The following is a 27,380-nucleotide window of genomic DNA, read 5'->3' on the forward strand; positions in this document are numbered from 1 at the left end:
GTTTTTCTTTGATTTGACCTAGTGACCTAGTTTTTGACCCCAGATGACCCATTTTCGAACTTGGTCTAAATTTCATCAAGGCAATCATTCTGACCAAAATATATGAAGATCAATTGAAAAATACAGCCTCTATCGCATACACAAGGTTTTTACGTGATATGACCTAGTGACCTAGTTTTTTGACCCCAGATGACCTATTTTCCAACTCGGCCTAGATTTCATCAAGGTAATCATTCTGACCAAAATTCATAAAGATCAATTGAAAAATACCGCCTCTATCGCATACACAAGGTTTTTCTTTGATTTGACCTAGTGACCTAGTTTTTGACCCCAGATGACCCATTTTCGATCTCGGCCTAGATTTCATCAAGGCAATCACTCTGACCAAAATTCATGAAGATCAATTGAAAAATACAGCCTCCATCGCATACACAAGGTTTTTCTTTGATTTGACCTAGTGACCTAGTTTTTGACCCGAGATGACCCATTTTCGAACTCGGCCTAGATTTTATCAAGGTTATCATTCTGACCAATATTCATGAAGAAGAATTGAAAAATACAGCCTCTATCGCATACACAAGGTTTTTCTTTGATTTGACCTAGTGACCTAGTTTTTGACCCGAGATGACCCATTTTCGAACTCGGTCTAGATTTCATCAAAGTTATCATTCTGACCAATATACATGAAGATTAAATGAAAAATACAGCCTCTATCGCATACACAAGGTTTTTCTTTGATTTGACCTAGTGACCTAGTTTTTGACCCGAGATGATCCATTTTCGAACTTGGCCTAGATTTCATCAAGGTTATCATTCTGACCAATATTCATGAAGATTAATTGAAAAATACAGCCTCTATCGCATACACAAGCTAAATGTTGACAGACGACGGACGCCAGACGACGGACGCCGGACATCGAGCGATCAGAAAAACTTACCTGAGCATTGCTCAGGTGAGCTAAAAAGTAGCTCGTCCTGTATTCGAACCAGCACCGTAAGCTTACAAATCATACGTGTTAACCACTAGACCACGCCGCTACTTACATCGGTTTTGCGATATAAGATATTTGTCATGTAATGTGTCCACCTGATTCCCTATTTCATTGTTATGGGTTGATCCGGTATTAGTAAATAAAGGCCACAGTTATCGCGTTTTGTTAATAAAAGAGCTGACCTTTAATGAAGTAGTTGGAATCATTACCACTGATGGCAGAAGTGAGACAAGAGGGTCATGATGACCCTGGATCGCTCAACTGAGTAATATGAGCTACATGTTTCAAATGTCAAACTGATGCTAAAATATTAAGAAAGTCAGTAGGTCATATTCATGGTCAATGAAAGTCAGTTTTAGGATCGGTGTGCAAAACTGTGCATGTCATCCAAATTTCAAGGCTGTATCTTAAAAAACAAGAAAGTAGGTCAGCAGGTCAAGGTCACAGTCAAGTGACATCATATTACTTGGGGACATCAGGTAATTATAACTAAACAGTCTAGGAAACAGGATCAGATAATTTTTCAAGTATTTTTTCCAGTATATATAACTCATATAATAACTAAGTGACCCCGGGCAGGGCCTCTGTTCACCCCATGGGCATAATTTAAAGGATTTTTGTAGAGGACTACTAGACAATGCATCATACCAAATATCAAAAGCCTAGGCCTTGCAGATTCAGTCAAGAACATTTTAAAGTTTTTTCCTATACAAGTCTGTGTAAAACTTTGGACCCCCTAAGGGTAATAATATGAATAATATTGGTAGACGACCTCTAGGCAATGCAACATACCAAATATCAAAAGCTTAAGCCTTTCAGTTTCAGACAAGAATATTTTAAGTATTTTTCCTATATAACTCATATAATAAGTAAGTGACCCCAGGGTGGGGTCTTTTTTCATCTCAGGGTAATAATTTGAACACTTGGTAGAGGACCACAAGGCAATGCTACATACTAAATATCAAAGGCCTAGGTTTTGTGGTTTCAGACAAGAAGTTTTTTTAAGCCATATTTGACCCAAGGGGGATAATTTGAACAAAATTATACACCTGGTCCAAATTATTGTAACTTCAAAAACAAGAGAGTAGGTCAGTAAGTCAAGATTGAGACTATTCAAAATGAGTATTGAAATCTGTATCAAAAACTCTTCACATGGTCCAAATCTCTTTGCTGTAGCTTCAAAAACAAGAAAACAGGTAAGTAGGTCAGTCTATATAAACCATGTGACCTCCAGGGCGGGACTATATTTGACCCTAGGGGGATAATTTGAACATCTTGGTAGAGGATCATTAGATGATGCTACATACCAAATATCAAAGCCCTTGGCCCTGTGGTTTTGGACAAGAAGATTTTCAAAGGTTTTCCTATATAAGTCTATATAAACCATGTGACCCTCAGGGCGGGGCCATATTTGACCCTAGGGGGATAATTTTAGCAATCTTGGTGGAGGACCACTAGATGATGCTACATACCAATTGTCAAAGCCCTATGCCCTGTGGTTTTGGACAAGAAGATTTTTCAAAGTTTTTCCTATATAAGTCTATATAAACCATGTGACCCCCAGGGCAGGCCATATATGACCCCAGGGAGATAGTTTGAACAAATTTGGTAGAGGACCACTAGATGATGCTACATACCAAATATCAAGCCCTAGGCCCTGTGGTTTAGACAAGAGGATTTTTTAAGTTTTTCCTTTCAGTTGCCATGGCAACCAGAGTTCTCTATGCAATTCAATACTTTGAACAGCTTTTAAAGAGGACCATCCAAGGAACATCCCTGTGAAGTTTCATAAAAATTGGCCTTGTGGTTTAGGAGATGATGTTGTTTAAAGGAAAATGTTGACGGACGACGTACGACGACAGACAATCACTGACCACAATAGCTCACCCTTGAGTACTTCGTGCTCAGGTGAGCTAATAACAGAGATACAGTGCAAATGCATCAAAATTAACCTAAAATTCTAAGTAAAAAGGGGACATAATTCATGAAAAATTGGTGCCAGAGTTATTGACCTTGTGTCAGATGATGTGGGTGATGATGTGGAACAATTATTTTTAAGTTTGAATCAAATCCGTTTCATAACAACTGAGATAGAGTGAAAGTGCACCAAAACTTTAACCTGAAATTCTGAGTAAAAAAAGGGGGGGGGGATAAATCATTAAATATTGGTGGGAGAGTTATGGCCCTTATGCCAGATGATGTGGTTGATTATGAAGAATAACTATTCTAAGTTTAAAGCAAATCCATCAAGTAATTAAAGGGATACAGAGAAAAAAGAGAAAGTGCATCAAAACTTTAACCAAGGGGTGGACACAGAAGGACGCCGATGCCAACGCTGGGTGAGTAGGAAAGCTCTCTATATACTTTCTATAGTCAAGCTAAAAGAGAGAAAATGTGTTATCATGGTAACATGGGCCCTGCGACATGTACATTTTAAGCTTATAGTAGAAAGCTAACACACATACTAATAAAATGATCAACTATGCAGACTTCTATGGATAACCCTGAAACCGAAATATACTGGAAAGTGTTAAATATCCGTAATTTCCTTCTTCTTTCAATATAGAATAACTTTGGAGGGTCATGTGCTTCAAGCCTATATGAAATTGTACTTGAAGGGACAGAGATAAACAAACTTGAGATTGCAGCAGCTAAAACATTAAATTACACAAAATACAATAAATTGCTACAGTTCAATTAACTTGAATCTACCCCAGTAACAAGGTATACTACCTCCTTAAGTCTAGAAAAGACAAATCCTCTTTAACTTTTTACAGTGAGGCCATTGAAAATCATTTCTCGTTATCTAAAAATGACAAAAAAAGGAAAAGCGTTGCAGCAAACAATGAACATTATTAAGGTTTGGGTGAATAACATTTCTTTGAGGTAGACTTTATGTGTATTTGCAATAAATACCTGAATTCCTTTCCAAAATTAGTACACTACAACTTTATACTGAAACTGATAGATATGAGGCTTTTTAAGATCTATAAAAATAAACAAGAGGGTCAAAGTGGCCCTATATTGCTCACCCAAGTAAAACAAAACTTCCCATATACTGCAAGACAAAAAACTGTGATAAAAGTAAAAAGAGTTTAGTTTCAAGAAGATCCTATAAAAGTTCCAACAAGATCTTTCTAGCATGTAACCTACTGACATACTTTTAACAATCATGTGGCCCAGTTTCCCACACTTCCTAAAAATAATCTTAACAGCTTTATGAAAATGTTAACAAGATATTTGTCTATGAATTGTCCTAGTAACCTAGTTTTTGACCCCTTTATAATTAAGTTTCAAACAACCTGACAAGGTGTTTTGTAAATTTGGCTTGAAAGTGGTCTCTATTATTTGACTGAGTGACCTAATATTTGGTACAAGATAAACCAATGTCAAACTTTAACTAGATTTTACTGACCTCCATTAACAACCATTGTTTAAATGAAGACAAAGTTGGATGACAAGACACAGGGTGATCACAGTACCTCACTTAAACACAAGTTGACCTATCTCTCATATTCAATGTTTTTGTTTTGAATGACACCACTAAATCTGTTCTATGGACAAACATTGTTAGGCAGAAGTTTCTTTCCAAACCAGTCAGGTGGCAGTTATTACACCAGAAGTGCAAAGAAAGACACCTGTCAAATAAACCAACACCTGGTGTCAAAACAATCTTGTTTTTGTTGTATTTCAACAAAAAAATATACACCAATTTTATAAACAATAAACCATACAGAAACTGGCAAGACAAGTTGAAAAATTTACAATGTCAGTTACTGTTAAAAATACAACCAGGAATGATACAGAAAATGCAAAAATGAAAATGCAAATTTTGTGGCAACAAAACATGCGTCTGATTATGGTTTTCTTTTCCGAAATTGGACTCAAACACGGACACAAAGACTTTTATCACATTGTACAGCAAAAGTATATAATATGATAACAATTAAAATGTATTAACACAATAATGAAAATGCTCCAAGACTAAATGTAGCAAGAAAAACAAGAGGGCCATGAAGGCCCTGTATCGCTCACCTGACCTATTGACCTAAAGATCATCAAGATCAACATTCTGACCAAGTTTCATTAAGATATGGTCATAAATGTAGCCTCTAAAGTGTTAACTAGCTTTTCCTTTGATTTGACCCGGTGACCTAGTTTTTGCCCCCACATGACCCAGATTCGAACTTGACCTAAAGATCATCAAGATTAACATTCTGATTAAGTTTCATGAAGATACAGTCATAAATCTGGCCTCTAGAGTCTTAACAAGCTTTTCCTTTGATTTGACCTAGTGACCTAGTTTTTTAACACACCTGACCCAGATTTAAACTTGACCTATAGATCATCAAGATTAACATTCTGACCAAGTTTCATTAAGATATGGTCATAAATGTGGCCTCTAAAGTGTTAACTAACTATTCCTTTTATTTGACCCCCGTGACCTAGTTTTTGACCCGACATGACCCAGATTCGAACTTGACCTAAAGACCATCAAGTTTAACATTCTGACTAAGTTTCATGAAGATATATACAAAAATGTGGCCTCAGAGTGTTAACAAGCTTTTCCTTTGATATGACCTAGTGACCTAGTTTTTGACTCCATCTGACCCAGATTTAAACTTGACCTAAAGATTATCAAGATTAACATTCTGACCAAGTTTCATTAAGATATGGTCATAAACGTGGCCTCTACAGTGTTAATTAGCTTTTCCTTTGATTTGACCCGGTGACCTAGTTTTTGACCCGACATGACCCAGATTCAAAATTGCCCTAAAGATCATCAAGTTTAACATTCGACTAAGTTTTATGAAGAATAGTCATAAATGTGGCCTCTAGAGTGTTAACAAGCTTTTCCTTTGATATGACCTAGTGACCTAGTTTTTGACCCCACCTACCCAGATTTGAACTTGAGCTATAGATCATCAAGATTTGACCAAGTTTCATTAAGGTATGGTCTAAATGTGGCCTCTAGTGTAAACTAGCTTTTCATTTGATTTGGCTTGGTGACCTAGTTTTTTATCCTACATGACCCAGATTCAAACTGGACCTAAGATCATCAATATTAACAATCTGACCAAGTTTCATGAAGATACAGTCATAAATGCGGCTTCAACAGTGTTAACAAGCTTTTCCTTGATTTGACCTGGTGACCTAGTTTATGATCCCAGATAACCAAATATCGAACTCATCCAAGATTTTATTAAGGGTAACATTCTGACCAAGTTTCATTAAGATTGGGCCAAAAATGTGACCTCTAGAGTGTTAACAAGCTTTTTCTTGATTTGACCTGGTGACCTAGTTTTGACCCCAGATGACCCAATATCAAACTCGTCCAAGATTTTATTGAGGTAACATCCTGACCAAGTTTCATTAAGATTGGGCCAAAATTGTGACCTCTAGAGTGTTAACAAGCTTTTCCTTTGATTTGACCTGATGACCTAGTTTTTGACCCCAGATGACTTAATATCGAACTCGTCCAAGATTTTATTGAGGGTAACATTCTGACCAAGTTTCATTAAGATTGGGCCAAAAATGTGACCTCTAGAGTGTTAACAAGCTTTTCCTTTGATTTGACCTGATGACCTAGTTTTTGACCCCAGATGACCCAATATCGAACTCGTCCAAGATTTTATTGAGGGTAACATTCTGACCAAGTTTCATTAAGATTGGGTCAAAAATGTGACCTCTAGAGTGTTAACAGTCAAATTGTTGACGACGGACGGACGGACGGACGGACGGACGACGGACAACGACGGACGCCGGACACAGGGTGATCACTAAAGCTCACCTTTGAGCACTTCGTGCTCAGGTGAGCTAAAAATGGACAGTTTTATAAAGTAAAACAGGCGACGGATTAATATGGACGAATGTTAGTATATGAAGCAGTGGTGCCATACACTCCTCATCAATAATTTAAACTTCAGTTACAAGTTTAGAGAACATCGGAATAGCCATTTTTAAAAACAATTCTCCAAAATATGTGCTATGTGAATAACAAAACAAGAGGACCATGATGGTCCTGAATCGCTCACCTCTTTCCACATGACCCAGTTTTGAGTATGATTTCGTTTTTTCTATTATTTGACATAGTGACCTAGTTTTTGAGCTCATGTGAACCAGTTTTGAACTTGACCTAGATATTATCAAGATAAAAATCCTGACCAATTTTCAAGAAGATCCATTGAAAAATATGGTCTCTAGAGAGGTCACAAGGTTTTTCTATTATTTGACCTATTGACCTAGTTTTCGAAGGTACCTGACCCTGTTTTGAATTTTACCTAGATATCATCAAGGTGAACATTCTCACTAATTTTCATGAAGATCTCATGAAAAATATGGCCTCTAGAGAGGTCACAAGGTTTTTCTGCTTTTATACCTATTGGCCTAGTTTTTGACCGCTATTGACCCAGTTTCGAAACTGACCTAGATATCATCAAGATGAACATTCAGATCAATTTTCATGAAGATCCATTGAAAAATATGGCCTCTAGAGAGGTCAAAAGATTTTAATAATTTTAGACCTACTGACCTAGTTTTTGACCGCAGTTGACCCAGTTTCAAACTTGACCTAGTTATCATCAAGATGAACATTCAGACCAACTTTCATACAGATCCCATGAAAAGTATGGCCTCTAGAGAGGTCACAAGGTTTTTTATTATTTGACCTACTGACCTAGTTTTTTAAGGCTCATGACCCAGTTTTAAACTTGACCTAGATATCATTAAGGTGAACATTCTGACCAATTTTTATGGAGATCCATTCACAAGTATGGCCTCTAGAGAGGTCACAAGGTTTTTCTATTTTTAGACCTACTGACCTAGTTTTTGTCCACAGTTGACCTAGTTTCGAACTTGGCCTAGATATCATCAAGATGAACATTCAGACCAACTTTCATACAGATCCCATGAAAAATATGGCCTCTAGAGAGGTCACAAGGTGTTTCTATTATTTGCCCTACTGACCTAGTTTATGACGGCACGTGACCCACTTTCGAACTTGACCTAGATATCATCAAGGTGAACATTCTGACCAATTTTCATGAAAATCTCATGAAATATATGGCCTCTAGAGAGGTCACAAGGTTTTTCTATTTTTCGACCTACTGACCTAGTTTTTGATGGCACGTGACCCACTTTCGAACTTGATCTAGATATCATCAAGATGAACATTCAGATCAATTTTCATACAGATCCCATGAAAAATGTGGCCTTTAGAGAGGTACCAAGGTTTTTCTATTATTTGACCTACTGACCTAGTTTTTGATGGCACGTGACCCAGTTTTGAACTTGACCTAGATATCATCAAGGTGAACATTCTCACCAATTTTCATGAAGATCTTGTGAAATATATGGCCTCTAGAGAGGTCAGAAGGTTTTTCTATTTTTAGACCTACTGACCTAGTTTTTAAAGGCACGTGACCCAGTTTCGAACTTGACCTAGATATCATCAAGATGAACATTCTGACCAACTTTCATAAAGATCCCATGAAAAATGTGACCTCTAGAGTGGTCACAAGCAAAAGTTTACGCACGCACGCACGGACGACGGACACCGCGCGATCACAAAAGCTCACCTTGTCACTTTGTGACAGGTGAGCTAACAAGATCTGCTACTTAAGATGGCAGGAATGACATATACTATATGACAGGAGATGGCTAATTTCTACAACAGTTATAAAGCTACCTCATGTAATACACTGAAATGTCACTGATAAAAAATTTAACTATATTTTAGTGATATAGAGCAAATTGAGCTGACATTTTAACTTTACAGACAGATTGCACTTCATCCTTGTCTGTAATTAACAGAACTTAAAAAGAGTTCTGCTTGACAAATGTGAATATTGTTACATGACTCCATTGTTAAACATATGACTATAACATTCTCGGCAAAGGGTAATATATCAGTATGTTTTCATCAACAATGGCAGAATGTTGCCTCAGTCGCACAGGAACAAACTTGGGTTCACTTAACACAAACCAGTAGTCTCCCTTCACAGTTCTGGTGGAGGAGACATCACATTTTCAAATTCACTGCCTGAGAAAGGTTCTTTGCAGATCCTCAACAATCAAGCTATACTTCTGTAGTTAAGTTTTCTTATTCATTCCCCTGCTCTATTGCCTCATCAACATCCTCTTGTCAGCTTAGAATCCTGGCACATAGCAGTACGCAACCATTGACGACATTACAATATAGAACACCCATAAGAATATGAAGAAAATTGTAGTTGGAATTCTGTATTTTTTCGGCCCCCCAAGTTCACCACCAACTGCCTTTACTCTTCTAATTAAGAGTATGGCAATACAACAGACCCCCTCTATGCAGAACAGAGTCACTGAAAAAGCAAGGGTACCTGGATCTACTTCAAATACTTCTCCTATAGCTGCATGGTATACAGCAGCAATTGTCCATGCAATGCCGATACCAAGGAAAACATTCACAGCATTACTTCCTGTCACATTGCCAATAGAGGAATCTGCATAACGGTCATTAACAGCAGCAACTTTACTTGCAAATGTATCTGTAAACAAAAAATTAAAACAAATTAAAGTATGAATGTTCAATTGAATATCATCTTACAAAACACTCTCCTTTCTTTTAATAGCAAGTATCAATTTATTTATTTTTCTGAATATTTCTCACAATGAGGTGACTTTAAAATAAACTTGCAGAGGACATATCAAACAAGTGAATCAAGTATTGCCATGCAATACAAAGTCCCCTACTGCAAGGCACCTTATTGTTTCTACTGCAGTATAACATAATGAATTGATATATGTCAATGATGTATAAACAATACAGTGCATCCGCGATGCTACGAATCGCAATTTAACGAAATACCGGTATACTACGAAAAGGTGTTGTGGTCCCTGCTGCTTTCCTCCTTATTTCTATGTAAGAAAATCACGGTTTTACGAAAATGCAATTTTACGAAAAATGCGCTAGTACGAATGTATTGTTATGCCCTTAAAGCCTGTTTTCAACTTGTGTTAAGTTGCGATTTTACGAATGTATCGTCTAAGTTTTCACACCTTCCATAACGGCGTGAAAATGCTTTAGAGTGGAAAGTGTCACTATCATGTAGCTGGGTGTAAACAGAGATAAAAGTGTGAAAACTTAGTAATAAAATTCGAAACACATACGCTGTACACTATGACACAAGTTAGTGGTTATTTTTTTCTCCTATAACTATCCGATCAGATGGCATAAAAGCACACTTGCTTCGATATCTATACGTCTCAAACAATCACTGCATAAAGAAAATAAAACAATATTTAAGTCCTGATCGTCTGTATACTGTCGTTTTATTATACCAAACAATTCAGTAAAGGGTTGATGAGGGTATCGGAATATGCAATTACGATTTTTTTTCTCGTGCAACAATGTACCCTGTATATGTTTTATGTACAGTGAATAAAAAGTGAAGAGAAAAAAAAATCTCGTTCTACATTCTACATACTATCTGAGTTCAGATTCGAATAAGATTTGTAGTAAACCCAGATGTACATATAAAATTGGTATACATGTACTCCGATACGAAAATCACATGTTTAAATATCAAGGGTTACAATCTGTAGATATTAAGGTGCTGTATAGTGAAATTTCCTGTGCTACGCTCGAACGAAAATGCGATATTACGAAAAAAACGGCCGGTCCCTTGGCTTTTCGTAGGATCGCGATTGTACTGTATTGTACTATATATACAATATGTTATAACAAAACACTTGGATTAAAATTTGCATACATAAAAACCTATAAAGTTGCTTTCATATGTATTTATTTTGGCCAATTATGAAAAAGTTATCATGTAAGTTATCTATAGTAACAACAAAGGAAAATTGATAAATTAAAAAAAATAAAAATATTTATTACAAAACAAGAGGACCATGATGGTCCTGAATCGCTCACCTATCCCCACATGACCCAGTATTGAACTGAGTATGACATCGTTATTTCTATTATTTGACATAGTGACCTAGTTTTTGAGCACATGTGACCTAGATATCATCAAGATAAAAAATTCTGACCAATTTTCATGAAGATCCATTGAAAAATATGACCTCTAAAGAGGTCACAAGGTTTTTCTATTATTTGACCTAATGACCTAGTTTTTGAAGGCACATGACCTACTTTTGAACTTGACCTAGATATCATCAAGATGAACATTCTCACCAATTTTCATGAAATATCTCATGAAAAATATGGCCTCTAGAGAGGTCACAAGGTTTTTCTATTTTTCGACCTACTGACCTAGTTTTTGACCGCACATGACCCAGTTACAAACTCGACCTAGATATCATCAAGCTGAACACTCTCACCAATTTTCATGAAGATCCATTGAGAAATATGGCCTCTAGAGACGTCAAAAGGTTTTTCTATTTTTAGACCTACTGACCTAGTTTTTACTCGCACCTGACCCAGTTTCGAACTTGACCTAGATATCATCAAGATGAACATTCTGATCAATTTTCATGAAGATCTCTTGAAAAATATGGCCTCTAGAGAGGTCACAAGGTTTTTCTATTTTTAGATCTACTGACCTAGTTATTGACCGCACGTGACCCAGTTTCGATCTAGACCTAGATGTCATCAAGGTGAACATTCTCACCAATTTTTATAAAGATCCCATGAAAAATATGGCCTCTAGCGAGGTCACAAAGTTTTTCTATTTTCAGACCTACTGACCTAGTTTTTGACCGCACGTGACCCAGTTTCAAACTTAACCTAGATATCATCAAGGTGAACATTCTGACCAATTTTCATGAAAATCCATTGAGAAATATGGCCTCTAGAGAGGTCACAAGGTTTCTCTATTTTTAGACCTACTGACCTAGTTTTTGACCCCATGTGACCCATTTTCGAACTTGACCTAGATATCATCAAGGTGAACATTCTCACCAATTTTCATGAAGATCCATTGAGAAATATGGCCTCTAGAGAGGTCACAAGGTTTTTCTATTTTTAGATCTACTGACCTAGTTTTTGACCCCACGTGACCCAGTTTCGAACTTGACCTAGATATCATCAAGGTAAACATTCTGACCAATTTTCATTAAGATCTCATGTAAAATATGGCCTCTAGAGAGGTCACAAGGTTTTTCTATTTTTAGACCTACTGACCTAGTTTTTGACCGCATATGACCCAGTTTCGAACTTGACCTAGATATCATCAAGATGAACATTCTGACCAACTTTCATAAAGATCCCATGAAAAATGTGACCTCTAGAATGGTCACAAGCAAAAGTTTACGCACGCACGGACGGACGACGGACGCCACGCGATCACAAAAGCTCACCTTGTCACTTTGTGACAGGTGAGCTAAAGATATATTACAAGTCCACACAAAACTCTTTATCAGCTAGACATAGGTCAAAATGCATCTAAAAATTCAATGTAACATGCATGTTGTACCACAGAAAAGTGGTCTCGATTTTTCCCTACAGCCAGTAATAAAAAAGTAACAATATAACCTATTTATAGTAACAACAAAGGGGGGTAATTCTTAAAACAAGAGTGCCTCATGGCAATGAACATTTGTGCCAAGTTACATCAAAATCTCTCCATGCATGGAAAAAATTCTCTGGACAAAGTCATTCTTAAATTTAACCTTTGACCTCTAAGTATGACCTCGACCTTAGACCTAGAGACCTGGTTCTTGAGCACGAAAATCCTTCTCATACTGGTGAACATTTGTGTCAAGTTTCATCAAAATCCCTCCATGCATGAAGAAGAAATGCTTCCGACAAAGTAATTTTTTATCTGACCTTTGGCCCCTAAGTGTGACCTTGACTTAGACTTAGGGCCCGGGTTTTGCGCTTGACATGTTGCTTCATCCATGGAAATATTTGTGCCAACTGATATTTAAATCCTGCCTTGCATGATAATGTCATAGACTGGACAGGAATAAAATCCTATTGACCTTTGCTCTCGAAGTGTGACCTTGACCTTTTAGCCAGGGTTCTGGATGTTGTGCATGACAGGTCATCTCATCATGGGGAACATTTGTGCCAAGTAATATTAAAATCCCTTCATGGATGGCAGAGTAATGGACCGGACAGGAAAAAAGCCCTGTTGACATTTGACCTCCAATTATGACCTTGACCTTTGAGCAAGGGGTCTGGGTCTTGCGCAAGACAGTCTTCTCCTCATGGAGAACATTTGTGCCAAGTGATATTAAAATCCCTTAATGAATGACAGACTTATGGATCGGACACAAAGCAGACCCTGTTCATGCCATGTAAACATTTGACTGCTAAGTGTGACCTTGACCTTTGAGCTAGGGGTCTGAAAGTTGGGCATGACACATTGTCTTATTATGAGGTGCATTTGTGCCAAGTAATATTAAAATCCCTTCATTCATGGGAGAGTTATGGTCTGGACAGGAGAAAAGTCCTGTTGACCTTTGACCTCCAATTGTGACCTTGACCTTTGAGGTAGGGGTTCGGGTCTTGCACATGACACGTCATCTCCTCATGGGGAACATTTGTGCCAAGTGATATTAAAATCCCTTAATGAATGCCATTCTAACATTTGACTGCTAAGTGGTACCTTGACCTTTGAGCTAGGGGTCTGAAAGTTGGGCATGACACATCGTCTTATTATGAGGTACATTTGGGCCAAGTAATACTAAAGTCCCTTCATGGATGGGAGAGTTATGGACCGGACAGGAGAAAAGCCCTGTTGACCTTTGACCTCCAATTGTGACCTTGACCTTTGAGGCAGGGGTCCCGGTCTTGCACATGACACGTTGTCTCATCATGGGGAACATTAAATTTTGTGCCAAGTAATATTAAAATCCCTTCATGGATGACAGATGGACCGGACAAGAAATTGCAGACGAAAGGACGGACAGAATGACGGAAAAGTGCATTCCTATAGTCCCTGAAACTGGTTTTCAACCAGTAGGGGACTAACAAGAGGGCCCTTAGGTCCTGTAACACTTACATGACCTTGTTCTTACCCCAGACAACCAGGTAAATTTCATAGAGACAAACATTTTGACCATGTTTTATGTAAACCAGGTAGATAATTATCTATGTTTTTCAATGATCTGACTTAGTGACATAGTTTATGCCCACTTCTTAACTTTACCTAGATTTCATACAGACAAACATTCTCACAAAGATTTATGTCGATTAAGTTGAAACAAGAGGGTCATGATGACCCTGGATTGCTCACCTGAGTAATATGAGCCAAATGTTTCAAATGACAAACTGATGCTAAAATAGTAAGAAGATAGGTCAGTAGGTCACTTTCATGGTAAGTGAAAGTCAGTTTTAAGATTGGTGTGCAAAACTGTACATGTCATCCAAATTTCAAGGCTGTATCTTAAACAAGATGGCCCTAGGTCGCTCACCTGAGAAACACATCATAACAGTGTAAGCATCTTTGACCTCGTGATTTCATGGAAACAAATATTCTGACCAATTTTCATTAAGATTGGACCAAAAATCTTGAGGGTAAACAAGTATTTTCTTTGATTTGATCTAGTGACCTAGTTTTGTCCAAGATTCCATAAAAACAAACATTCTGAAAAAGTTTCTGGAAGAATTGAGCAAAAAAGTGACCTCTAGAGGGTATACAAGCTTTTCCTTCGATTTGACCTAGTGACCTAGTTTTTGGCCCCACGTGACCCACATTCGAAATCATCCAAGATTTTAAACATCAATGTAAAGCTTTTGACCAAATTTCATGAAAATATGGTCATAAGCGTGGCCTCTAAAGTGTTATCAAGATTTTCCTTTGATTGACTGGATGGCCTAGTTTTTGACCCAACAGGACCCACATTCAAATCTGACCTAGAAGTCATCAAGACAAACATTGTGATCAAATTTCATGAAGATCCAGTGTAAAATGCAGTCCCTATTGCATACACAAGGTTTTTCTTTCTTTTGCCCTAGTGACCTAGTTTTTGATCCAAGATGACCTATATTCTAACTCGATCTAGATTTCATCAAGGTAATCATTCTGAGTAAATTTCATGAACCTCAATTGAAAAATACAGCCTCTATCGCATACACAATGTTTTTCTTTGATTTGTCCTAGTGACCTAGTTTTTGATCCCAGATGACCCATATTCAAACTTACCTAGATTTCATCAAGGCAATCATTCTGATCAAATTTTATTAATATCCAGAGTAAAATGCAGCCCCTATTGTGTACTAAAGGTTTTTCTTTGATTTCTGTGTGTGTGTTTGCGTTTATTTACCCTCGCCACCGGGTATTCCCATATGGGCGAGCATTCGTCTAACATCTTTATGATCTGCAATTATGTTCTCCTAAAATTATGTCTAATGTTGTTATCATCTTCTAAGGTATTCGTCTTCTAAGGTTGTCTTCCTCTAAGGTTATGATCTTCTAATATTATTATATTCTCATGTCATCTCACGGCACAAACAGTGGGTGGTCTGACTTTTGATGACGTCATTATGTAGACTTCAGTTCGGTCTTCTAACTTAAGTGGTGTACTACGCCTTCTGGTTGCTAAAGTTAAACAAGAGATCACAGAGTGATCTTGGCGCCCACCAATGTGCCATTTTTGAGTGTTCCAAATTTCAAGACTTACTGACTAGCTCAAGGTCAAATTTCATTTCCGTACACAACACTGTGCATGTGGTCCAAATTCGAAAGCTGTAGCTTGAGAAATGTGAAAGTAGGTCACTAGATCAATTTCAAGGACAAAGTTCTTTGTACACAAAACTATCATGTGCATCAAGTTTGAAGGCTGTAGTTTGAGAAATTTGAAAGTAGGTCACTAGGTCAATCTTAAGGTCAAAGTTTATTCGATACACAAAACTACGCAAGTGGTCCAAATTTGAAGGCTGTAGCTTGAGAAATGTAAAAGTAGGTCACTAGGTCAAAATCAAGGTCAAATTACACTTCAGAACACAAATCTATGCATGTGGTCCAAATTTAAAGCCTGTATCTTCAACAAGAGATCACAGAGTGATCTTGGCGCCCACCAATGTGCCATTTTTGAGTGTTCCAAATTTCAAGACTTATACTGACTACCTCAAGGTCAAATTTCATTTCCATACACAACACTGTGCATGTGGTCCAAATTCGAAAGCTGTAGCTTGAGAAATGTGAAAGTAGGTCACTAGGTCAATGTCAAGGTCAAAGTTTGTTTCCGTACACAATCCTATGCATGTGGTCTAAATTTGAAGCCTGTAGCTACAGAAATGTGAAAGTAGGTCACTAGGTCAATCTTAAGGTCAAAGTTCATTTCGGTACAAAAAAACTATGCAAGTGGTCCAAATTTGAAGGCTGTAGCTTGAGAAATGTAAAAGTAGGTCACTAGGTCAAAATCAAGGTCAAATTCTATTTTGGAATACAAAACTATGCATATGGTCCAAATTTGAAGCCTGTACCTTCAAAAATATGAAAGTAGGTCACTAGGTCAATGTAAAGGTCAAAATTCATTTCGGTATACAAAACTATGCATGTGGTCCAAATTTGAAGGCTATAGCTTGAGAAATGTAAAAGTAGGTCACAATCAAGGTCAAATTTTATTTCAGAATACAAAACTATGCATGTGGTCAAAATTTGAAGCCTGTACCTTAAAAATGTGAAAGTAGGTCACTAGGTCAATGGAAAGGTCAAAGGTCATTTTGGTACACAAAACTATGCAAGTGGTCCAAATTTGAAGGCTGTAGCTTGAGAAATGTAAAAGTAGGTCACTAGATCAAAATCATGGTCAAATTTTATTTCGGAATACAAAACTATGCATGTGGTCCAAATTTGAAGCCTTACTTTAAAAATGTGAAAGTAGGTCACTAGGTCAATGTGAAGGTCAAAGTTTTTTTCGGTACACAAAACTATGCATGTGGTCCAAATTTGAAGGCTGTAGCTTGAGAAATGTGAAAGTAGGTCACTCGGTCAAAATCAATGTCAAATTTCATTTTGAAACACTGAACTATGCATATGGTCCAAATTTGACGCCTGTACCTTCAAAAATGTGAAAGTAGGTGACTAGGTCAAAATAAAGGTCAAAGTTTTTTCCAGTGCACAAAACTATGCATGTGGTCCAAATTTGAAGGCTGTAGCTACAGAAATGTGAAAGTAGGTCACTAGGTCAAAATCAAGGTCAACTCATGTCAAGGTTCATCTTGCCACTCAAAAATATACATGCAGTCCAAATTTGAATGTTGTAGTTATTGACAAGAACATTTTAAGCTTTTCCCTATATAAGTCTATATGAACCATGTGACCCCCGGGGCGGGGCCATTTTTGACCCTAGGGCGATAATTTGAACAAACTTGGTAGAGAACCACTAGATGATGCTACATTACAAGTATCAAAGCCTTAGGCTTTGTGGTTTGGACAAGAAGATTTTCAAAGTTTTTCCTTATGTAAGTCTATGTAAACCATATGACCCCCAGGGCGGGCCATATTTGACCCTAGGGGTATAATATGAACAATCTTAGTTGAAGACCACTAGATGATGTCACATACAAAATATCCAAGCCCTAGGCCCAGTGGTTTTGGACAAGGGGTTATTCAAAGTTTTTCCCTATATAAGTCATTATAAACTATCTGACCCCCAGGGCGTGGCCATATTTGACCCCAGAGAAATAATTTGAATCATCTTGGTAGAGGACCACTAGATGATGCTTCAAACCAAATATCAAAGCCCTAGGCTCTGTAGTTTCGGATAAGAAGGTTTTCAAAGTTTTTCCCTATATAAATCTATGTAAATTATAGAAATAAACAAAGGGCCATAACTCACTCATAAATTGTTGAACGAGTCTGATTTTCAGGGGGACACAACTAGGGTACCAATACATCATTCTGACAACATTTGGTCAAAATCCCCCCAGTAGTTTCTGAGGAGATGCGATAACGAGAAATTGTTAACGGACGGACAGACGGACGGTCAATGTAAAGGTCAAAGTTTGTTTCAGTAAACAAAACTATGCATGTGGTCCAAATTTGAAGGCTGTAGCTTGAGAAATGTGAAGGTAGGTCACTAGGTCAAAATCAAGGTCATATTTCATTTCGGAACACGAAACTATGCATGTGGTCCAAATTTGAAGCCTGTATTCAAAAATGTGAAAGTAGGTCACTAGGTCAATGTCAAGGTCAAAGTTTTTTTCAGTGCACAAAACTATGCATGTGGTCCAAATTTGAAGGCTGTAGCTACAGAAATGTGAAAGTAGGTCACTAGGTCAAAATCAAGGTCAACTCATCAAGGTTCATCTTGCCACTCAAAACCATACATGTGGTCCAAATTTGAATGTTTTAGGTTATTGACAAGAAGATTTTAAAAGCTTTTCCCTATATAAGTCTATAGGAACCATGTGACCCCCAGGGCGGGCCATATTTGACCCTAGGGGGATAATTTGAACAAACTTGGTAGAGAACCACTAGATGATGCTACATTACAAATGCCAAAGCCCTAGGCTTTGTGGTTTGGACAAGAAGATTTTCAAAGTTTTTCCCTATATAAGTCTATGTAAACCATGTGACCACTGGGGCGGGGCCATATTTGACCCTAGGCGGATAATTTGAACAATCTTAGAAGAAGACCACTAGTTGATGTCACATACAAAATATCAAAGCCCTAGGCCCTGTGGTTTTGAACAAGAGGTTTTTCAAAGTTTTTCCCTATATAAGACTATATAAACCATGTGACCCCTGGGGCGGGGCCATATTAGACCCCAGGGAAATAATTTGAATCATCTTGGTAGAGGACCACTAGATGATGCTTCATACCAAATATCAAAGCCCTAGGCTCTGTGGTTTTGGACAAGAAGATTTTCAAAGTTTTTCCGTATATAAACCTGTAAATTATAGAAATAAGCAAAGGGCCATAACTCACTAAAAAATTGTTGAACCCAGTGATTTTTTTACTTTTTTTGGCAACAGCCCATGCCTTTTAAATTGGGAATTTTTAGCATGATAAACTTCAAAATTGGGAAAAATTAACAAAACTTAATAAAGAAATCATTTTGGAAAGTTTTATTTTAAGGTAAATTTACTTCATTCAAATATGCACTGAGGTTGAACAGACAGGACAGACAGGTTATTTTCTGATGTCACAGGATCTGATGGCTCAGACAGCTTAGGGTCACTATGAGCTTCTGTTGATTTCTGAGGGTCATTTTGTGGGGACTCAGATTTCTTAGACAGGTCACTTTGCTTTTCCAGGGTTTTTTCTTGCTGTTTTGGGAACATAGCCTATACCCCCCAAAAATTGGGAATTTTGATGCATAAATGTTCCAGATTGGGAAATATTTAGTCCCATAGAATAAAGTAAGGATGTGTTTAAGCACTTTCTCATACACTTGTTTCACATTGTACAACCTCTTGAACATACTGTCATTACAAAATTGTCCATAATTTGGTCAATGTTTGTGCAATTTTGATGATTTTTTTTTTCAGAATGTAGATTGGGAATTTTTGCACTCATTTTGGGAAAAAAACATACTATTTGGCATTGGGAATATAGCCCAATAACGGCTATGAAAACGGCCGAAAAAACCCCCTGTTTTCTGACGTTTGATTTGAATTAAATTTCTCTTTAACTTTACCAAAAGATGTTCGAATGTCCGGAGTACTGATGACGTGTTTAAGTTTTATTTTCTTATTATAATATTTGGAATTATGCGACATTTTTCGATGATTTAGGTAATTTTCTAACAATTTGTTTTTTCGACTCATTTTGACGCATGAAAAAACGTTTAGCGACCGTGATGAAAGTCATACTAAATGCCGTACTATGCCGTGACCGGTTTTATGTAAACAACGCGCTTCGAATTAGCAACAAAATTCTGCAAATAAACCATAATTAGTGTCGGAATTTTTATGATTATTTGCATCGTTTAAAGGTGTATGCTAGAATTTCACCATTTTTTTCCCAATAACAGAATTTGTTCATATTTCATATATTGTTAGTTCATTCTATAAGTAACTTAAAAATAAAAATAAAAATGGGGGTCACCGACTTCGTTTTCATTTTATTTCAGATTATAATGCATGACCATGGTACAAGTGTATCCTGAAATCTAGAGCGTGTCTGCCATAGCATATAAGATCAAGGAATCAAATAAATGATTCATTAAGTATAACTGCTAGTCAAATCTCATAAGACATGATTATTTCCCTTCAAAACAAAAAGAAATTTTAATGAAATTCAAGAAATAGTTGCATGATACTTGTGTGTTGTTGTTGTTTTATAAGTCAAAAAAACATCATAATTATGAAATATTGTATATTTCCTTAAGCAGTTAATATTTCCAAATCTACATAAAGGAATTTGATTAAACTTGCAAGAATAACAGAAAATAATGTTTACTTTTGAAATATAAAAAGAAAAAGGGTGGTCACCGAATTAGATTTTTCACATTTTCATTTTGAATTATTGCCCCTTTATGATACTAGTTTGTGATCTTCATGCCAAAAAATAAAAACAATTATAAATCCAAAATAGTCATAAATACTGGTCATACTCCAATTGATTACAAAAAATATTCATAAAGAAACGTTAAATGGGTCAAATGTAACATATATTTTTTTAATAAGAGACTAAAATCTTAGGAAATATGTCAAAAAAAGTGCGAGGAGATATCTACCTCGACACCGGTTTCAGCCGATGACACTAAAATGACAGAAACAAAAACACAAAACATATGTTCAAAAATATCAGCGAGACAGTTGTATGCTTTAATGTCAACATAAATTCATTATCAGACCTGCTATCTTTACAAATGCATTCATATGTACATGTACCAGAAAACGTTCCCAACAAACTTCATCGGAGGTGTCCTTGCATAAATACGCACAATAAGCTCGGACGTGACCGGACTGTGACAGTCAAACGTTATTACGCTGTCCCGAAACTTACATCCTACTTTTTGGTTTTGTTTTGATCAAGCATTAGAGATAAAAACAGTGATTGTCCGAATATCCAAAACCATGCAACTTTACCGGAAACGGTGAGCCGGTCGATTTCTGCCCCGTGAAAATTTTATCTTGCGTACGTTTTCATTGTAGATTTCCTTACTGAAATACCCAGAATAAGCATCGACGTAATGGGACAGTGATAGTCAAAAGATACCATGCCGTCCTGAAACGTACATCCTATCATTTCGACTAGTCTTGACCAAGCGTTGAAAATAAACTTTATCGGAAACGGTGTCGTAATCGGTGCGTCATGCGATTTCTGCCTCGTGAAAATTTTATCTAGCATACGCCTTTAAGTTCAACTTTCACAAGAAATCAATCTAATTGGGAAAAATCATCTCGTTTTTGGGAATTTTTAAGCATTTTTTGGGAATTTTGACCATTTTGTCAGTTGGGAAGATGCCGAATGTCGGAGTCAAATCGGCGCAAAAAAAATCACTGGAACCAGTCTGATTTTCAGGGGGACACAACTAGGGTACCAATACATCATTCTGACAAAGTTTAGTCAAAATCCCCCTGATAGTTTCTGAAGAGATGCGATAACGTGAAATTGTTAACGGACAGAAGGACGGACGGACGGAAGGACGACGGACCACTGACGCAGAGTGATTTGAAAAGCCCACCACTGATGATGGTGGGCTAATAAAACGTCTGGTTGATCCATCTGTAGCTGGCCAATATGCCCGAATCCTCGATGTCCCGGCATCATACATGTCTTCTTCCCGTCATCGACATCCAGCTGAGGTAAACATTTTCCAATATAAACCCTCAGAGATGGTAATCCGGCGTCTAGTCTGGAGGGTGTCATGGGACCCCGAACCACCAGTTTTCAGCAGCATGCCATAGTGTTGTTCATCTCCCCAAGAGACTGCCTTGACCGAAGTGTTGACATCTAGAAGTCTTCATCCCATCATTGACAGGTCCGGTTGGTGATACCGAAGGTGTTATTCCGGTGTCAATTTAGGGGGGTGTCCGCCTGATCTCAACACCCCGGTTCCTGGAGAAAGGTCCAACAACACATCAGATGATCAGCCGCACATGGATCGATTATTGTTCCCTTTCTAAGGCCACCACCGCCTATGTCAGTCATGTGTTGTTAACTAGGTCATGTGACAATATACGTGACAATATACATGTTGACCCAGTTAGTGACATGTTCCCTCTCCACGACGTGAACGTCTCGTCGGGCCAGGATTTGATCAGGTGACCTAGTTTTTGATCCCAGATGACCCAAATTCGAACTTGACCTAGATTGCATCCAGACAAACACTCTGATCAAATTTCATGAAGATCCGATGCAAAATGAAGTCACCATTGCATACACAAGATTTTCTTTGATTAACCATTTGACCTAGTTTTTGACCCCTGATGACCCATATTCGATCTCAACCTAGATTTGATCAAGGCTATCATTCTGACTAAATTTCATGAAGATCAATTGAAAAATACAGCCTCTATCGCATACACAAGGTTTTTCTTTGATTTGACCTTGTGACCTAGTTTTTAATCCCAGATGACCCATATTCTAACTTGACCTAGATTTCATCAAGGCAATCATTCTGACTAAATTTTATGAATATCCAGTGTAAAATGCAGCCCCTATTGCGTACACAAGGTTTTTCTTTAATTTGACTGGGTGACCTAGTTTTTGACCCTAGATGACCCATATTCAAACTCTACCTAGATTTCATCCAGACAAACATTCTGATCAAATTTCATGAAGATCCGGTGGCCAAGTACCTTCACTCCATCAAATTTAGGACAGGACCTTGCCAGGATGTTACACACCAAGTTTGGTGTAATTCTGTGCAGTAGTTTCAGAAAGTAAATATTTACCTAAATTCTGGATGTTGGAGGCAGGACCACCCACATATACTTACAGCTCACCCTGAACCTTTGGTTCTGGTGAGCTAAAAATTAGCAAAAGTCAATCACCACTTACAAAATCAACATAATACATCATTTACTTTACCTGGTACACTAGTTCCAAGAGCAACGAACGAAATGGCAGTAATTGCATCCTTTAGTCCTATAGTACAACCAAAGCTTGAAGCTAGATCTCCAATGAAAGCTGTAAGAACACCAATCATCACTATGGAGAAGCTAAAACAAGCCCAGCCACCCCAGTAATCTGCAAGAACAGGTATACAATTTGTAGGAAGTATAACATTAACTCACTTTACATGACATGAAAAACAATGCTTGGGGTTTCACTTGTGTATGCACATTCAGTAAAATGGTTGTGTTGCATGGCAGTTTTTAGTGAGCTATAGTTAGAACGGTGGTAAGCTACTCAGACTTTTTTGGATCAAATCAGCGTCCTCCGACTTTTTGTGATCAAGCAAAGGACTTTTTTTTATTGTTATGTAGCTGAACAATGGACAAGGATCCGAAAAATGAAAAATATCAACATAAATACTTGCAAGACTGCCAAATTAATAATTCCACGGAATATTGAGATATATAAGCATACATGTCATACGTCCTGGATTGTCCCGGAAATGACATACTCGTCCCGGTGTCCCGGACAGTGTTGAAATGTCCCGGAAATTTAAAAATTCAGAAAACAAAAATAACCCCCCAAAAAACTAGTTTTTTTGGTCTATAAATTGTTGAATTTTACATTAATAAAACACAATGAACAGTCCTCGGTGTCACATTGTTTATTCCTAATTATCCGATATCAGTTTCATGCCCTCGAGCGGGACACGTTGATTAAGCCAGGTACTGAACGCGCCCTGCGATCTTTTAATGACCAAGATTAATTTACAGTCAGCTATTTTGATGACCCTGATTATGAATTGACAGAATTATGCAATCAATAACAGTTTTATGATAATTTAATATTAGGAACAATAGCCGAAAATCCCGTTGTTTTTAGCACGTAGGCGGTGAAGCTACATGTAGCCTTTATGGAAGAAATGGCTGAAAACTGTCAATTAAACGATAATTATATTAAAAGGTTGTAATCTTTTAAAATGTAGATTGATTGTCACACATATTCTGCATTAAAATTTTGACTGTTAAATGCCTTTGCCGATTGATCCATGAAAATTGACCCATTGAACCCGAAATATTTTGTATCGATTTTATCTACAAGATTCATTTTATTCCTTTGAGGATTCCATTTTATTAATGATTAGATAAACGATAAAATGATACCAAATAAGCTGGATTCTAAATCACTATGACCTGGTTAATTCTTCGTATGTAGTAAATCTGCTAGTCTGATCACCCCAAATCACGTGCCGAACTATAGACGTGAATTACCCTATTTACCTCCCTTAGAAAGCTAGACGACATTTGCAGCAAATTATTCCTAAGCGAGTGAACAATGTTTATCTCCGGAAACTACATATAATTTTATGATATTTATGCATGAAACAGACGAATACTAATGTCACGGTGTATGTCCCGAACAAAGGGTAAAAATCCCGGAAATTTTAACTCGGAATCCTGGAAATGTCCAGAAAAATTATGGCATGTATGTATATTAGCCATTTAGACATGTCATGATATGAGTGCGAGTTAAAGATTTAATCTGTGGTACTTCGAAAAGCAAGAGGACCTTGAATAATTTGTGACAAATGTGTCGATATTTACCCGAATCGCAATAATACTAGGAACATTTTCATGAATTTTGCTAAGATATATTGTCTGAAATGCATATACCAATGTTTCATGATTTTGCTGAAGTAACAATTCCCACTACCTGTCTCTAATAAACTGTTTTTTGGAGATCACATATTTTTTGTGGCAAAGGACTATTTATGAAAGTAGGTTTAGACTGATTTTTTGGGCACAGGACTAATTTCATTTAACAATCACGGGACTTTACATGATCCATAAAAACAGCATACTGGTTAGGAACCAGTAGCCGGACAAATTTTCATATTTCGGCTCCATTACCTCCTCAAACAAGAGCTGTCTGATGACAGCGCGCTCGACTATTCGAAGAATTGATTAAAGAATGGGGTCAAAATATTTCCACGGATATTCAGACAAGAGGAATAAATAGATTAGACAAACAATGTTCCTGTATTACTTTGATTTCGATAAGTCTTGCACTAAATGGCAATATATGAGCCAATTTCAAAGTCCAAAAAGGGCCATAATTCAGTCAAAATAGTTATGTACTCTTGCCTACAGATGGAAATCATAATGATATACAAGAGTTCAAATTTTAAAAGCCATATGTCAAATAGTTTTGACAAAACATGGACATGTATGAAAACAGAACCAATTTCAAAATCCAAAAGGACCATAATTCAGCCAAAATAGATGACAGAATTATGTTCTCTTTCCTACAGATAGAGACTATTATACTAAACAAGTGATAAAAGTTTCAAAGCCATATGTCAAACATTTTACAAAAAATATGAACTGGTACGAAAAACTTAACAAAGATTTCTAAGTCAAAATGGGCCATAATTCAGCCAAAATCCTTGATGGAGTTATGTACTCTTGCCTATAACTGGACATGGTGATGGTAAACAGGTGCTGAAAGTTTCAAAGCTTTATCTCAAAAGACTTTGTCAAAATATGAACTGGTACGAAATATTAACCTAGATTTCTAAGTCAAAAAGGGCCATAATTCAGCCAAAATCCTTGATGGAGTTATGTACTCTTGCCTATAACTGGACATGGTGATGGTAAACAAGTATTGAAAGTTTCAAAGCTTTACCTCAAAAGACTTTGTCAAAATATGAACTGGTACGAAAAACTTAACCATGATTTCTAAGACAAAAGGGGCCATTATTCAGCCAAAATCCTTGATGGAGTTATGTACTCTTGCCTATAACTGGACATGGTGATGGTAAACAGGTGTTGAAAGTTTTAAAGCTTTATCTCAAAAGACTGTCAAAATATGAACTGGTACGAAATATTAACCCAGATTTCTAAGTCAAAAAGGGCCATAATTCAGCCAAAATCCTTGATGGAGTTATGTGCTCTTGCCTATAACTGGACATGGTGATGGTAAACAAATATTGAAAGTTTCAAAGCTTTATCTCAAAAGACTTTGTCAAAATATGAACTGGTACGAAAAACTTAACCATGATTTCTAAGTCAAAAGGGGCCATAATTCAGCCAATATCCTTGACTGAGTTATGTGCTCTTGCCTATAACTGGCCATGATGATGGTAAACAAGTGTTGAAAGTTTCAAAGCTTTATCTCAAAAGACTTTGTCAAAATGTGGACTGGTACGAAAAACTTAACCCAAGGTGTGACGCCGACGCCGACACCGACGCAGTGGTGAGTAGGATAGCTCTACTTATTCTTCGAATAGTCGAGCTAAAAATATTTGACATAAATGAAGCCCACACTGCACAAACTTCAGCTCCTTCTGCATCCGATGCTGTAATCAGCATCACTTTGTGACGTAAAATATTGGTTTCATGGGGCCTCAAATAGGGTCACAAAAAGAAGTTATTTTCAGGCCTCGACCTTAACTTTTTTCAGCAGTTGCCAGCAGGTCCAGCAACTGCTAAAATCTAGTAGACCTGCTCAGACTTTAGTGGACCTCCAATTCTATCACATAAATTGTGATGTTGTAGACGTCATAACTTCATATGACTCAAAGAAACAGGACTTATTTCTAAAATAATTAAAAATGGAAGACTGTAGCAATCTGTTATCCCGAAAAATAATTATTTTGAAAAGTGTCCCAAAATATGGACACAATAATCATCATCCTCCCGACCCGTGTTGAAAGTGAAAAAAGAAAACATCAACAATTAATTATCGGTAATTATTCTGATGATAAACTAAGTAATTGGCCTTGTTTTCATTTTCAATTAACACCCCCTCAAAGAGCTGAAAGAAGTGTGTCGGTTATTCGTGGCATCTGAAGCGGAGATCAAAGCGGTATAGTTTCCCCGAGATTGTCATGGCATTACGTTATGTTTTCGCGCCATGTGACACATCACTGTCTGATCGTATTCTCGATTCCTTTAATTGTTGAGAAGAAATCAGTAAAAAAGTTTTTTCTTTAATTTTTTAAAAGCGAAAGTGCAATATCCCGAATAAACTGACATGTAAATGTGTCAAACCGTGAACGATGATAGTGGATGTCCTACCTCTGTGACCTATTTGCCCTCAAGAAATTTACATTATTGTTTGAGAAGAATATCTAACAAAGTGTTGTGTCAAAACATACATGTACAAAGAATCATTTAAAACTTATTAAAAACCGCAACGACATCATACTACTTTATTTTATACCACATTTCTATTTACGTTCATTAGGTCATGTAACCTATTCTGCCGCGCTAACAGGAATCTGTTTGCCAAAAATCGTTTTACTCCATGTATTTAAATTGCTGCCGCTTTTTCATTATTTAAGATTTTTTAATTGTGTTTTTTGTACTTTCTGGTCAAAAGTCTGAATTTTATTACCATAGTATGTACAGTTTATTTACTTTAAGAAAGAAATAAATAATCAAGATCGCGCTGTTTGAAATTTTACAAAACATTATA

At 37.0% G+C, this 27,380-nt stretch overlaps 1 protein-coding gene across 3 annotated transcripts in view; it reads right to left on the reverse strand.

Annotated features, from left to right (window-relative positions):
• Window positions 1-6,326: 6,326 nt before the first annotated feature.
• Window positions 6,327-27,380, reverse strand: part of LOC123536394 (sodium/calcium exchanger 1-like) — a 412,525-nt gene continuing 391,471 nt past the window's right edge. For all 3 annotated transcript variants that reach the window (XM_045319573.2, XM_045319564.2, XM_045319556.2), the window contains 2 exons: window positions 22,875-23,033; window positions 6,327-9,517 (listed from right to left, as the gene is read on the reverse strand). In XM_045319573.2, the coding sequence (XP_045175508.1) occupies window positions 9,141-9,517; window positions 22,875-23,033 (536 nt within the window). In that variant the 3' untranslated portion in view covers window positions 6,327-9,140. The remainder of the gene's footprint in view (window positions 9,518-22,874; window positions 23,034-27,380) is intronic.

The sequence above is a fragment of the Mercenaria mercenaria genome, chromosome 1 (assembly GCF_021730395.1).
Source record: "Mercenaria mercenaria strain notata chromosome 1, MADL_Memer_1, whole genome shotgun sequence".
NCBI lineage: Eukaryota > Metazoa > Mollusca > Bivalvia > Venerida > Veneridae > Mercenaria > Mercenaria mercenaria.